Source organism: Malaclemys terrapin, chromosome 22, assembly GCF_027887155.1.
Source record: "Malaclemys terrapin pileata isolate rMalTer1 chromosome 22, rMalTer1.hap1, whole genome shotgun sequence".
NCBI classification, from domain to species: domain Eukaryota; kingdom Metazoa; phylum Chordata; order Testudines; family Emydidae; genus Malaclemys; species Malaclemys terrapin.
The window spans coordinates 13741363-13756651 of NC_071526.1; the positions used below are offsets into that span (position 1 = coordinate 13741363).

The 15289-nt window shown below is 49.3% G+C and overlaps 1 protein-coding gene across 3 annotated transcripts; it reads right to left on the reverse strand.

The window, feature by feature from the left end:
• Positions 1-885: 885 nt before the first annotated feature.
• Positions 886-14995, reverse strand: TMEM39B (transmembrane protein 39B). 3 transcript variants are annotated; one of them, XM_054012038.1, is made up of 9 exons: positions 14909-14995; positions 12927-13130; positions 9560-9779; positions 8398-8481; positions 7163-7317; positions 5040-5376; positions 2436-2623; positions 1800-1920; positions 886-1283 (listed from the first exon to the last, which is right to left on the reverse strand). In XM_054012038.1, exons 2-9 carry the CDS (start codon positions 13052-13054, stop codon positions 1047-1049), a joined length of 1470 nt encoding a protein of 489 aa, XP_053868013.1. In that variant the 5' UTR covers positions 13055-13130; positions 14909-14995; the 3' UTR covers positions 886-1046. The 3 variants fall into 3 exon arrangements, with proteins under 3 accessions (XP_053868013.1, XP_053868015.1, XP_053868014.1); XM_054012040.1 differs by having other exon boundaries at positions 12927-13047; positions 14909-14989; XM_054012039.1 differs by lacking the exon at positions 14909-14995 and having other exon boundaries at positions 12927-14494.
• Between the last annotated feature and the right edge of the window lie 294 nt (positions 14996-15289).

Here is a 15289-nt window from a genome sequence, read left to right on the forward strand (position 1 = left end):
GACTATTTGAATTACAGTGTAAACCCAGCCCCAAAGGGAGACAGGAAAAGTAGAGGGTTAATTCCCCATAAGGCCATGTCTACGCCAGGATTGCTTTACTGGTATGCTACAGTAGCAAAGCACTCCCGGTGTGGCTGCAGCAATATCAGCAAAACTGCACTTTGTACCGTGGTAATAAAACCACATACCCCCCAAGCAAAACAAACCATATATGTAACAGCCATTTCGGCAATATAGCTGTGTCTACACTAGGGGCTCCTGCCAGCACAGTTCTGTCAGTCAGAGATCACTTCTCTTCACGCTCCTGACCATCACAGCTCCACCAGAAGACGTCTATAGGGTAAACACAGCCTTACTCCAATCATCTCAGGGAGTGCCAGTTAGAGGGAGGGAAAGCAGGTTTTGTTGGTTTTTAAAATACGATTTTTAAACCAGATGGTGTAGTCAAGGCCTAAGAGCGAAGAAATGTCACTGATCCGAATCGTCTGGTTCTGAATAGATGAAGTTAAAGTGGCACGACCCCATTCTCTGGGCGTTTATTTTGATTTAAGCTAAATCACAGGAAGGCACTCAAACTCTGTGTCCACACAAAAGGGCCACGCCACTTTCACCGAGTCAGACAACCTCCTCCTGTAGACAAGGCCTTTGACTCGACTGCTCCCAACCAACAAGCAGCTTTTAAACATGATCACACTGATCTATTCATTCCTCCCCAACTCCACAGGCAGAGCCCTCCCAACAGCCTCCTCCCCCACAGATAAACATTTGCACCTGTCAAGAACGGAGATTCAGTCATTTGTTAATGCGGAGATGCCCTCTAAGTAAAGAGAGGATGTGGAAGGCTTATTGTTTGATGCGGCTAAATAACAAACACACAAACAGCTGTTGGGAGTACAAAAATATGTTTTTTCCTTTTAATTACATCAGTTATCAAAGAAAAAAGCAGTGGTAACAAAAATACAAAGCTCTGAGGTTGTTTGTGTTTTTTTTTTTTTTTTTTTTTTTAAAGGTTTTTTCCCGTAATACAAGCTGAGCAGCAGTGCGATTTAATTGAACTTCTGCTCTGAGTCTCTGCTGGCAGAGTATGCATAAGCTTTTCCCAGTACCAGCCGGTCACGCAGCAGCTTGAAGAAGGCGTAATAATTGCTGAAGAGGATGAGCGCCAGCGAGATGGTCTGGTGCCACTTCTCTGACGAGATCAGTGAGTAGAGCTGGTAGAAGATGACAGCTCCTTCCAGCAGAATTAAAATGTTCAAGATCCTCAGCGGTTTGCTGAAAAAGAACTGGAGGATAAAGAGCCCAGGGTAAGGTGCTGGATGGGAGTCAGACGCTCCACAGAAAATACGGAACACACGAGGAATGAATGCTCCATGAGCTAACGCACTAAGATTTCACTTCCGGAGACCTAGCAACACATTCCCTTCTCACTCACAAACGAAAAGAACTTTGGTGCTCTCATCCCCAGAACAAGTGCACCGAGGTCCTTTTCAGAAAGCTCCCCCATTGTTAGGGCGCAGGAGGCATGGGATAGGGAGAGAGAAAGCACGGGAGTAAGGCTCAGACTTGGGCTATTTCCGGCTCCGTCACTGCCCTGCTGTGTGATCGTGAGGAAGTCACTTCACCTCTCGGTGCCTGCTGGCCTTCCAACTTTGTCTCTCTCTTGTCTATTTAGACTGTAAGTTCTTTGGGGCAGGGACTATCTGTATGTCTGTGCAGTGCCCCAGACAATGGGGCCCTGATCCTGTCTAGGCACTACTATAAATAATTCTAATAATAAAGGAGGAACAACGCCGGCTTACATGAAAGCGGAAATGTGAGACATCAGATGGCACAGCCACATTGTAATGGCCCACGGCTTTGTACACGTTCTTGCTGTGTTTCACCAGCACCCCCTGTGGCCACATGCATTCTTCTGTCCACCTGCAAGAGAAACCAACTCCCTTAGTCCCGCCTCCGGAATGACAGGATCAGTCACATGGCAGCTGGCCACGGCTCTGAACAGAGCTTCTGCAGGGGAGTCAATGGCATTCCCCCATAAGCTGGGGGCGCTGCACCAATGCACCGCCAACAGTCCTACTCCTTGAGTCTGTCACTAAGGACTCTTGTAACTATTTGCTAAGACGTCAAGTTGCGGTTATTTGCGAGGGCAGAATTTGGCTCGTCCAGCTGTACAACTAAGCGTTTAATCGCCATTGTCACGGCTTACCACAAACCAGAGGTTTGCTCGCTGCGGTTGGTAGGGGATGGGATAGCTCATGCCCATACAGCGTTAGGCTGATCAGCAGCCACACAGAGCAACTCTGGTTTCACGTTTCCTGTTGCTGAACTGAGTGAGAGATCTCTCCCCCCGCGTGAACAGCAGCCTGGCAGATTAGCTCCCCACCCCAGCAGACAAGAGAGAACAAATCAGTGCTAGCCAGTGGGAGAGGTCTTACTGATGCTGTAGCACATTGGAGCATAGGGCAGGATCGACCTTCTGCCAGCAGCCCAGGTGTGCCGCAGCTTTGTGGAGGAGGTCGCAGTAGCGGGCAGGCAAGAGATGCTGCATCAGAATCACAGACGTACTGATGGACACCAGCAGGAACAGCTCACATGACCACCGTTTGTCGTAGTACTGAGTGTTCTGGGGGGGGGCAGGAATACAGTGTCAAAATGCATCCGGACACCCTGACCCAACAAAGCAGAGACAGAACACGAGGCACTCAGGCGAACCGGTGCCTTTTCACGGCAGCAATTATTCCTGCTGGAGAAATCAAGAGGCAGAGGCATTCAGCAGTAATGGCCAGCCAAGAAAAGGTTAAGCTTCTGAACACTTCGGAATCAAGATCTACGACCAGCTGGGTGAAGGGGTCCTATTCGGGCAACCGTCACTCTCCTGCATACAAGGGGAACAGTGACTGACCGTGAACTCCACAACTGACACTTGTGCTTCAATACTCTGTCCCTATGCCACTGGGAGAATCACTACTGCTCATAGACCCCATACTGCTAGAATAATAGAATATCAGGGTTGGAAGGGACCTCAGGAGGTATCTAGTCTAACCCCCTGCTCAAAGCAGGACCAATCCCCAACTAAATCATCCCAGCCAGGGCTTTGTCAAGCCGGGCCTTAAAAACCTCTAAGGAAGGAGATTCCACCATCTCCCTAGGGAACCCATTCCAGTGCTTCACCACCCTCCTACTGAAAAAGTTTTTTCTAATATCCAACCTAAACCTCCGGCACTGCAATTTGAGACCATTACTCCTTGTTCTGTCATCTGGTACCACTGAGAACAGTCTAGATCCATCCTCTTTGGAACCCCCTTTCAGATAGTTGAAAGCAGCTATCAAATCCCCCCTCATTCTTCTCTTCTGCAGACTAAATAATCCCAATTCCCTCAGCCTCTCCTCAAAAGCCATGTGCTCCAGCCCCCTAATCATTTTTGTTGCCCTCTGCTGGACTCTTTCCAATTTTTCCACATCCTTCTTGTAGCGTGGCACCCAAAACTGGACACAGTACTCCAGATGAGGCCTCATCAATGTCAAATAGAGGGGAATGATCACGTCCCTCGATCTGCTGGCAATGCCCCTACTTATATAGCCCAAAATGCCGTTAACCTTCTTGGCAACAAGGGCACACATTTGACTCATATCCAGCTTCTCATCCACTGTAACCCCTAGGTCCTTTTCTCCAGAACTGCTGCCTAGCCATTTGGTCCCTAGTCTGTAGCAGTGCATGGGAATCTTCCGTCCTCAGTGCAGGACTCTGCACTTGTCCTTGTTGAACCCCATCAGATTTCTTTTGGCCCAATCCTCTAATTTGTCTAGGTCCCTCAGTATCCTATCCCTACTCTCCAGCGTATCTACCACTCCTCCCAGTTTATTATCATCTGCAAACTTGCTGAGGGTACAGTCCACGTCATCCTCCAGATCATTAATGAAGATATTGAACAAAACCGGCCCCAGGACCGACCCTTGGGGCACTCCACTTGATGCTGGCTGCCAACTAGACATGGAGCCATTGATCACTACCCGTTGAGCCCAACAATCTAGCCAGCTTTCTATCCACCTTATAGTCCATTCATCCAGCCCATACTTCTTTAACTTGCTGGCAAGAATACTGTAGGAGACCATATGAAAAGCTTTGCTAAAGTCAAGGAATAGAAACTAACAATGATCCTCCTTTAGCTCAAATGGCAGGGGGCCTGCACTTTTAGAGCAGGTGGCTTTGAGTTCTAGTCCCATGGCTTGCAAAAGTGACAGCCATGAAGCCAGAGGCATGGCGGATTACGACAGGTCCCGGAAGTCTCCGGTCTCGTTTTATACTCATCCAAATACATTTGCTGTACAGTACAACTTACTGTGAAAATCCAATAAAATAGATGGGGGAGAGTCCCCTTGTGACGGACACCCTTCTATTACAGTTTACCCCCCTCCCTAAAGAGAGTTAGGATAGAAAAGAAAATCAGTTGTATTCTTGTCTTGAATCTGTCCCAACAAGACATTACAATTCATAAAAAGTTGACTTGGCCATAACCAAAGAAGAAATTCTGTAAGTCCATGGGGGAAAACAGTTTCACCCCAATGGATAGAACAAGCACATGACACTTTGTCATGGATGACAGGAATACAGAAGTTTGCGTAACTCACGGTAATCAGAGTTCAGTGGCTGAAATACAAAGTAGGATTTTGTATTGTATTATAAGTTAAATTCAAACTTTTCTATTTTTCTCAAGCATCTCAACATTCAGACCCCTTCTACTCCACAAAACTAATCACATCATAGGACAATTCGGAATTAAGCGAATCCATACAAGCCAGGTGTAAATTGATTTACGTTTGTCCACACAGGCGACTCTGCGTAACGTGTGTGTAGACCAGACTTACTGCACCCACTTTCCATACATCGGATGAGAACTAACCATGTTGCAGCCATACCCAGCCGAGCGTCCGATTTTGCTAGTGACTCAAACAAAACTGCCTCACTTGACCCATTAGAGGGAGGAGTGACATGAAACACGTGCTAGAGCAGTGAGCACATAAGGATGCATGGCACTCACCTTCACAAACCACACAGGCACAAAGGCCACATAATAGGCACTGAGCATGGAGCTCACCAGCACCTCTTTCATCCTCCAGTTAAAGTCCATCTTCAAATACTCCACCTCATTGCGGATCAGGTCTGGAGATAGGCAGCACGCATGGGTGGGCATGGCCTCCATGCCATACATTTGCCTGGTATGCTGCTTCCAGGTCTCCTTTAAAACTGTTAGATAGTCTTTACCCCTGGAGTTCACTTCCCCTGTCTCTCGGGGGCCAATGTTAGCCACTTGGGAGAAGAGGGCTGTCTTCCGAAAGTCACAGTTCAGCTGGAGAAAAGGAATGTACATGCCGAACCTGGAAAAGCACATGGGCAGGAAGGCTGTAACATCAACGTCCCCAGTACCGCCCCAGTCTGACTGCCATTCCCATGACAGTGAAGAAGTGTTAGCACCCAACATCCCCTTGTGAATGGTGTTTAGGATAATGAGAGCCACTTCCCACACAGATTCTAGAATGGGACAGCTAGAGGGATACGGCCACATGACATTGCCCACATATCTACTGGAAGCTAGAGAGACAACACAATTAGGTCCACCTAATGTGCACTGTAGGTTTTGGATGTGCATTGCCAAAGGTGGCCGGTTAATATTAATACGGCTTGCTCACAATTAAGGCTAAGTTTTTGTCGCAGATATTTTTAGTAAAGCTCATGGACAGCTGCGTGGGGTCCTGCTGGCCGTCTGCCGTAGCTGGGCAGCTGCAGTTCCGCCGGCCCCCCCGCTGCGATTGGGCAGCTGCAGGGTCCCACCCACCAGGTTGGGGGCTGGGAGCTGCGAGAATGGGGCTGGCTGGGAGCTCCAGCCCCAGGGCAGAAAATGTCATGGAGGTCAATGGAAGTCACAGATTCCATGACCTCTGTGACATAATCATAGCCTTACTCATGATTTTATTGTATACTGTTCCAGCAGTTAGGTTCTCCTCCTTGAAGGATTCCTTCTGTTAATCACAGCTGGGAAGGGGCCAGTCCTCATTAGCATTCAGCATCGCTTGTACCAGAGTCATTCATGTGAGATCGCACCATCTCTGCACCGTCCACACTAGCGAGCGCCACCAATGGTGACCCTCACATCTGCCCACCTACAGGGTCACGGAACTCAGCTAGCTGACCCGAGACCACGTACCCATCTCATTTATCCTGGTCACCTTAAAGACTGGTGGAGCATGTCTCCATACCTTTATGAGATGCTTCTTAGTTCACTGGCACAGAATGATTCTAACATCTGAACATTTGCCTACAACACTGAAGGCTGGTTTACACTAGGGGGGAGATTGATCTAAGATATGCAACTTCAGCTATGTGAATAGCGTAGCTGAAGTTGACGTATCTTAGATCGATTTACCTCGGGTCCTCACGGTGCGGGATCGACAGCCGCGGCTCCCCCGTCAACTCCGCTACCGCCTCTCGCTCTGGTGGAGTTCTGGAGTCGACGGGGAGTGCGTTCGGGGATCGATTTATCGCTTCTAGACGAGATGCGATAAATCAATCCCCAATAGATCGATTACTACCCACCGATCCGGCGGGTAGTGAAGACGTACCCTGAGTCTTTACCTGTTCACCCTTGGGCAGAGAAACCTTTCCCAGAAGGGGGGCATAATTCTGCTGTCTGCCTAGAAAGAGAACCTTGTTCCTCAGATTTGGTCAACAAGTGGCAGGGGAAAAGTGTCTGATTCTCTCCATCTTGCATAAGATATTTATGGACCAACCCAAGGAAGTGGGAAACTCTGGGAACTGAACAGCCAAGGACAAGTTTGAGAAATGGATTATTTATACAGCATGAGAAGTCTCAAAGTGGACAGTCCTTTTATGAAACCCTGGACAATTTGCAACCTGTGGTCACCGGGCAGGTCATTCAAGTAGACTGGAAAAGACACATACCAAGCCCCCAAGAGATCTAACCTAATCTAGTCTTTACGATCTACCAAGAGAGTGAAAGGTTAAGTTCTGTTGCAAAGAAGTCAAGTGATCATTTACTTTCAAGCCACATCTTGCCCCATATGGCATTGGAATAAGAGCATTTGATTGGACAGGCAGCTTCCAAATTCATCATCTAAACACAGATGGGAGAAGAGAGGTACTTACGGGTAACACAGGAACAAGAGATTGAGGAACGAGTAGGTTCTGAAGAGGTGAATTATTGACCGGCACAGGCTCCAGCCTGTCCCAGTGAGGACCGCAAACCGAGTAATCACAAGGAAAATGGAGCGTGGCAGGGAGACTTTGCCGCTTTGTGAAGCCTGCAGAGGAGATAGAGCAGGGCAGGACTTAGACAACTTATTTCCTTCTGGAAAGCAAACAGGAAAAACTAGCAGCGTGACCAGTGAATGAGCTCTACTCGGTCCCACTAAACCAGCACCACAAAGCAATGGCGGTGGAGTGACCTCCAGGTGCCATGTGACTGCAGCCAGACGAGAGAGGCCTGCTTTAGATCAGAATCTGCATTTGGACTCTCCAAGATCAGGAAGCTGAACCTTGGGCACAGATTTCAAATACACTTCCCATTTCGCTGGGGAGAGAAGAGCTCCTGTGGTGTCTTGTCTAGCCCTGGTGTGTCACCTGGCTGCAGCCTAGAAGGCTGCTCAAGCGAGGAGCAGATTGCTTTCCTGAACACACTGGGAAGAAAAAAGAGGAAGGGAAGGTGAAAGGAGCCACACATCATTCTTTAGTAAAGGATAAAGCAAACTCACTACAGTTTGAAATGCTAGGAATTCAGTAACCATCAAATATACATAAATACGGTAAAACTCATATGAGTAATGGATTGAGACATCTCTGTAAAATCAGTTTTCCAGTAGGAAATCACATCGAGGTTTTATGTTCCAGTCAATTCAAAACCCTTCAGAACAGGGCAGGAAAAAGGCTGAAGTTTAAAAGGGACACTTGATTTTACATTCAGCTTCCAGTACGTCCAAACTTCACCCTATGATTAAGCTGCCAGGTACTATCTATCATCTAGTTTTTGCTTTTAAATTTATCATTCCATTCTAAGAATCTTCTATACTCAGTTCATGTCAGCACATCCCTTTGAAAACATACGGCACTCAAAGCGCTTAGAGTACCTGCAGATCTCTCTCTAGTCACTATTATGCAGGTCCTACAGAAACTGTTGTTTTACTGATGGCTCTTCAGCAAGAACAGCTAGTGCACACAATTAATGAGGCTGGTGATCTGGCTTGATAAGGCTCTCTATTGAGTTGAAATGCACTTCGCTGCAATCTTTTACCTAATGCACCCACGATATAGAAAGGCAAACACAGACGCTAGTCAGAGAAGGCTGGAAAGGAGAGAACAGTTCTGGGTTTGGCCTGCGGCTTTACCTCCTTCACAATGGCACCGATCAGCCTGCGCGCTAAGACGATTGTCGTCACCGTCAGCACGTTGAAGTCAATGAGATGAAAGTTCTGCAATGACAAAAAGGAAACACTTCTATTTTGCTCCAGGCAGCAGAGCCGCTTCTCCCTCTCTCCTCCTGGATTATCAGGAGAATGCCAAGTGTGCACTGTGCCAGGATGGCCAAACTTTGCCCAAATTAGAGTCATTTGACAATTTACCTGGGGCCTCAGAGCTGCATCTAGTTTCCATGAAGTGGGGCTGATAATAGCCAGTTAGTCTTTAACAAAAAGGTGAAGCCTATAGAGACTCAGTCCTAGGATGCAATGGGGCCACGCTACTCAAATAAAGACGGAGCAGTGCCTGCTGGGACCTAGAGTCGCAATAAGCCACGCTTTTGTATTCTGGCTCAAGGCAGCCACAGTGCAGAATTCCCAGTGTGATGCATTTGAAGCCACAGGAGAGCTCTACAGCTCAGCCCAGAACAATAACATCAGCCGGATGGAGCCACGGCTTGTTCCAGTCATGAAAGAGGCTTCTCTTAAAATGTTGGATCCCCACCTCTGCTCATCGCCTCTCCTGTGTGTGACTCGCTTTTGCCCCACTCTGCCAAGGATTCAATTTAAGAGGATCAACTCTATTCCGAGAAGGAAAGCCAGCGTTGGGATGGAATCCCAGATCTCATGATTCTTAACATTACAGATACATTCAACATAAGAGCTGGTATTTAAATTGAATGTACAACCCCCCTGGTAGGAGCCAGGGGGGTTGTACATTCAATTTAAATACAATTTTTCCCCCCTCAATGTTTGTTATATCACTGCTCAGTGAATCAACACATATCCCTATGCTCCCTATAGTGACAGGGTGGTGGGAAGGTGGGCTGTTTTGTCCAGCACTATAAAAATGTCACCGTCACAAGAGCTGGGCTAGATTGGGTGCTGGCTCTTAGACTGACGTGCTGTCCTAACAGAGCATCTACCCAGTTGCTGTCGAAGAGCAGGAGGAACGGGGATACCTGTTGGGGAGGGAATGGGTTTTGGGTGCTCGGCAATCTGGAGAGAGCAGCCATGCACATGGGAGTGGGATTGGAGGTAAACTGGAGGCAGGGATCTATAGGACTAGAGCAGCACATAGCCAGGTACCTACCAGTGATGTGTGTGATGGAGGGTGGGAGGGTGGGTACCACCACACAGTTTTGTAGATATTGATGTAGTGGACAAATAGAGCAATGAGATGACAGAAGAAGAGCTGAAGTTCAAACAAGACACTCCTCTCCACAGGCAGCTCTGGGATCTTACAGTGCCGGAGGGGAACCACTGTCTGGGTTGCCAGAGGAGGGCTGGAGAGGCCTGTACCTGAACCGCTCCTACCAAGATAAACCAAAACCCATCAGTTACTCCCCTGAGATATGCCGAGAAAAAAAATCCAATGCCCACCCCCAGCCAACACACTCAGACTGCAGAGGATGGACGGGTCTATGCTAAGCGAGGAGCCCAAGCTAAACACTACACCCAGAGGCTGCAATGAACTGGGACAGCCAATGCTTAAAAGACACCTGTTGCGTGTAGATGTGAGACAACGTACAGAAGTAGCGTTGCATGCTCAGGATGTGCCGATACCTTTTTGCCTGATGTAGGCATGGCATTTGGTTTGTATAGCAAGAACTAGATTTGGGATCAGGCCAGTCTGCAGCACCATGACATCGGAGTCCCCCACTTTGAGCAAGGTCTGAGAGCAGTGCTTGTACACACGCAGCCCAACAGGGACACCGAGCGACCTTTTAAGCTCATTGCAAGTGTTTCTGCCTCGTACTATTTACATTGTGTAAAGTGTACGCACAAAAGATTTGATGCCATAAAATCCAAGTAAATAAAAAATTATGAGATTTCCTCTTCTCCCAAAGCCTATTTAAAGCCACAGAGGAACCATGAGGTTTAGTCACAGGTTTGTATTCCTGTGTACAAGTGCAACTCCGGCTACCAACCATCTACTCAAAGAGAAGGGTATCAATGCAAGTCAAGCAAGGTGCATCCAGTGACTGGTCCCTAAGCAACGACACTCAGTAATTAGGTCTTGGATTTCCAAAGGGGCTTCAGAGCATTAGATGCCAAACTTCCCTTAAAAATCCCAGCATAGAACCATAAAAGTCACAGATAGAGTGACGGCAGAAAAGCTTTCAGTCAAGTGAATGGAAACAAGAGGCTCAATCCAAGCTTTTTAACAATAAGAGACTGTGAAGGCTGAAAGCCTTAAACAGAAGGTCTGTCTACAGTGCAATCAGAGGTGTGACTGTGACGAAGTGGGAATGGTCTTAATGTTTTCTCTCAATACTGTGTGCGCGCCTCAGTTTCCCCTATGTATTACTCAAGTATCTAGGTGATGGAATAAAGGTGTGTTGTTGTTGCAGAGACCCCTATAGGGCAGGTGTATTCCCCCCACACACACTATAGGGCAGGTGTATTCCCCCCCACACACACACTATAGGGCAGGTGTATTCCCCCCCACACACTAAACGGCAGGTGTATTCCCCCCACACACACTAAAGGGCAGGTGTAACTGCCAACTGGCTGCCTGGGCACAAAGAATGGCTGATACCCGCAACTGATGGCCAGAGCCTGTCCTCTGCAAGGAGCCAGCCAAAGGTGCTGGAGAACAAAGAGAGGTGAAGACCAGGTGACCTGTTTGCTCAGAAAAGAGACAAAGCATGGAGGCGGGACAGCTGGGGGTGACTGAGGCTGGCCTGCTGCATGCTGGTCAGTCCCCTGGTTTGGGACTGGGGGCCATGTGCTCTGGACCCCACTACGAGGGACTCTGCCGAATGTTCCTGCTTACTGTGCTAACAAGATATGTTCTACGCTGTGTTTCCGACGACTAATAAACCTTCTGTTTTACTTTGCTGGCTGAGAGTCACTGCTGACTACAGAAGTGGGGTGCATGGCTCCTTTGGGGCGGCATGTAAGGTTTCCCCAGGTGTCCCAGCCAGGTGGACTCACCGCGGGGAGCTCATGTTGTGAACAGGGGTGCTGAATGCTCCAAGGTCAGACCCAGGAGGCGCTGGAGCCAAGGAGACTTGCCCTGATGAGAGTGTGCCCTGAGGGGGGAGACACACTGCACTAGAGTCCTGACTGACTTCATTCAGAGCATGCCAGAGCACCGAGTCTGTGACTACGTGACGGTGTCTTACATACACTAACTTAGATCTCACCAGCTCCAACAACCGCAAAGCAATTGCAGCAACATGGGCGGCAGCACAGGCTGTGCTCTGCCATCCAGGACCTGGGGTAGGTACTCAGGGCTAACCGGTTCTGCTGTGGCCTTACTGCTATTGTTACTGGAGCTAGCTAGATCAAAGCTAGCTCAGGTATGTCTACACATGCTGCAATCACACCTCTGATTGCAGTGTAGACATATGCAGAGGCTCAGGTGTGTCACTTAAGGCATAATTTAGCATTCACAGCATTAGCTCTGAAATCCCAGAAGCCCCAAATCTCACAGGATTGATTCAACCCTTCGACCTTTGGAACTCCTGCTGGAAACAACACTTTTATAACACAGGTGTCCAGAAGACAGAGACATGAGGCCTCACAGGCTCTGTGTGGACGCTCGAGATCTAATGGCACTTTTTATAGAGTAAGATCCTCACCGTGCCAAGCCTTTCCCCTGCTCATCACAGGGGCTTGCCCTCCATCTCCAAGGAGGCCTCATGCACATAAGGGCTGCTGTATGTATATGGATTATAAGGTGCTCTGGACCCCTTGGGATGAATTGCTATATAAATGAATAATATTAAAGAAACATCTCAGCCTAGGGCCACAGTCAGGGAGTACGTTAAGGGATATTCACCTGCCGTGTCAAGGATGTTCTATCCAAGGTATTTTTGAAATGCTCATCACGTGGGTATCCAAGTGCTGATTTCCCTCAATTTCTCACTCGGCACCACTTCCCCTCTCCTCCCCTACGCTTCGGTGCTTTCTCCAGAGAAGTCAGATTGAAAGTGAAAGGCTGAGCTGAGCTGCTACCATTCAACCAGTTTAGGATTTGTGAAAGAAAAGCAGACTGCATCCATCTGCACTAACCAACCGCTGCCCCAGAAGTGCATCAGCTGCCATACACCACTGGATATGGTTGATCCACCAAGCAGGACTCTGGAGCCATTTTGTAAATAAAACTTGGTCTATAGCACCCCAATCTCCAAGTCCTTTCGAACACTCCCGTCAGGTAGCTAAGCATCACATGCCAAGCACTTGGCAGTCCTGGGATGTATCAGAACCCACACTTCCCAATCACCATTTTTTGCTTTAATGACAAAAACATACTCCAGGGAAGCTGTCATGGATAAGCAAGACTGTTGCAACCCGACATCAGCCTACCAACAAAAAAAGTCACCGAACCACTGACAAAACGGCCAGGGTAAGGGATGGGAAAACATGAACCAGCCTCATTGTCAAACTACGTGTTTCACAGAGGAGGAACTGTCACGGCACATAAGGGAATAAAGGGGATGCACATTTACCTGGTACGTGAGCGCACACCAGTGACTGATGAACTCGTGGAATGTCCAGAACCCCCAGTAGCCCCAGTTTCACAAAGAGGATTTCGGCAGTAGGATGTCCGGTTAGGGCCCCGCCTTCCCCCTGCCATAACAACAAAGGGTATGGAGACTGCCCTGAGAGGTTGGCTGCTGCTCACTGTTTGACTATTTCTTCAATCCTTAAAACTGAAAAGGAAAGATTTATAACACACGTGGATTTGGAGCAGAGTAGGTGGGTAACTTTCATACACCTCTAGCACCTCAAAGCATCAAAGCCTAACTTCACAGCACCCCTATGGTGTTATCCCTATTTTACAGATGAGGCAATGTAGGTACAGGGGCCCATATCCTCAAAGCCCTGAAGAAGAACTCCGTGTTGCTTGAAAGCTTGTCTCTTTCACCAAGAGAAGTAGGTGGTCTAATAAAAGAAATTACTGCACCCACCTTGTCTCTCTCATATCTTGGGACCAATGTGACTACAACAATTCTGTAAAAAACAGATCCTCAAAAGGCATTTGGAGTCTAACTTTCATTGAAATAAATGGAAGTTAGGAGCCTAAATTCTTCTGGAAACTGGCCAGAGAGGTTAAATGACTTGCTTGAAGGTTACAACAACCTGGGAATATAATCCAGGTCTCCTTAGTCACAGTTTTATGCCTTAACCACAAATCCATTCTTCCTCTCTTAAAGAGGCCTTGCAGAAGAAAAAAAGTTGGGCTTCTGCCATTTTTGCTTCTTTCCAATGGACAGAGACTGTAAACTCTTTGGGGGCAGGACTGTCTGTACAGTCCATGACTGGGGCTCCTACATACTACCACAATATACACAATAATAATCTGGATCTTTTTTACAGCAACAAAAATCTGCTTGTTCTTTTATGCTGGACATTTAAATCCTGTGTTGGCTGGAAGACTATTCAATGCCTATAGAAGTAGTAAGATGGCAACATCACATTTAGTAAAAGAGCACAAACTGAGCTATTAAAAGGGGAGGGTTTTTGTGCGTGTGCCTTGACTGCTTAAAACTCTGTTGGGTTATTTGTCCCTTATCCTCCCAATTAACAGAACTTTGTTAAGGCTTAACAGCCATGCCCCTCAATTAGAACATAAGAACGGCCAGACTGGGTCAGACCAAAGGCCCATCTAAGCCAGTATCCTGCTTGCCAACAGTGACTAATGCCAGGTGCCCCAGAGGGAATGAACAAAACAGGGAATCACCAAGTGATCCATCCCCTGTCACCCATTCCCCGCTTCTGGCAAACAGAGGCTAGGGACACCACCCCTGCCCATCCTGGCTAATAGCCATTGATGGACCTATCCTCCAGGAGCTTATCCAGGTTTTTTTTTAACCCTGTTATAGTCTTGGTCTTCACAACATCCTCTGGGGGCCACAGGTTGCCTGTGGGTTGGGTGAAGAAACGCTTCCTTTGGTTTGTTTTACACCTGCCGCCTGTTCATGAATGACGGTGTTAGGGCTCCCAATAAACTCCCTCCAGGCGGCCCTCCGGCAGACTAGGGAAGGCTACGCTGGAGAGCCGACAAGACACACAGTAAACACCCCCCAGGTGTGAAAAATCAAATTAAAAGGAGCTTCCCCCAGCCGCCCCCTTTCCTTCCCCACCCCCCGGCAGCAGGAAAGAGCCCGGCCCGACGGGGCTGCAGTTGGGCGCACCCCCGGGGGCTGGGGGGGCCGGGGAGATCGATGGGGCGGCGCGGAGGGGCTGGGCCCGAGGTGCGGCGCGGGCACGGGGGGCTGCCCGGGGGCAGAGAGGGGCGCGGGGGGGGCACAGGAGGTTCAGGCCGGGCCCGGGGGGTCCGTGGGGGGCGGGTCTCTGGGGCTCCGGATCTGCAGCCCGCCCCCGGTGCGAACCGCCCCCGACCCCCCATATCACAGCGAGGGGCGGGTGTCGCGAGCCCGGGGCAGCCCGGCCGGAGCCGCTGTCGCCCATCGCGCCCCCCCCTCACCCATCGCCGCTCCGGCTGCAGTAGTTCGGCCTGCGGCGGGGACAATATGGCGGGCGGGGCCGCCAGGGGAGAGACGGTGGCGAGGAGCGGACAAACTTCCTCAGCACGCGCGCGAGCGGGACCCGCCCCTTAAAGCGGCAGCGCCCCGGCGAGGACGGAGGAGCTGGCTCCGCCCCGTGGGCCGTCGCCCGGCGGTGGAGTTGGGGGACCCAGAACGCGGCACCGCCCCACGTGTTCAAATCGCCTCTCCCCACCCCTCCCCGCACGGATGGGGAAACTGAGGCACGGAGTACGGCAGCGGCTTCCTCAGCGCACAGAACGCGTCAGTGGCAAAAGATAGAACCCAGGCGGTCCTGGCTCTGTCCCCCACTCCCCGTGCTA

What these genes read in the sequence shown, in the direction of transcription:
- TMEM39B (XM_054012038.1), bottom strand. Translation starts at nt 13,054, where the DNA reads ATGGCAGGGGGAAGGCGGGGCCCTAACCGGACATCCTACTGCCGAAAT. An exon ending in TGCCTGTGTGGTTTGTGAAG is followed by an intron (nt 2,624 to 5,039) that starts GTGAGTGCCATG and finishes GCCCCCCCCCAG; the next exon opens with AACACTCAGTACTACGACAA. An exon ending in TCTCACATTTCCGCTTTCAT is followed by an intron (nt 1,284 to 1,799) that starts GTAAGCCGGCGT and finishes TTTATCCTCCAG; the next exon opens with TTCTTTTTCAGCAAACCGCT.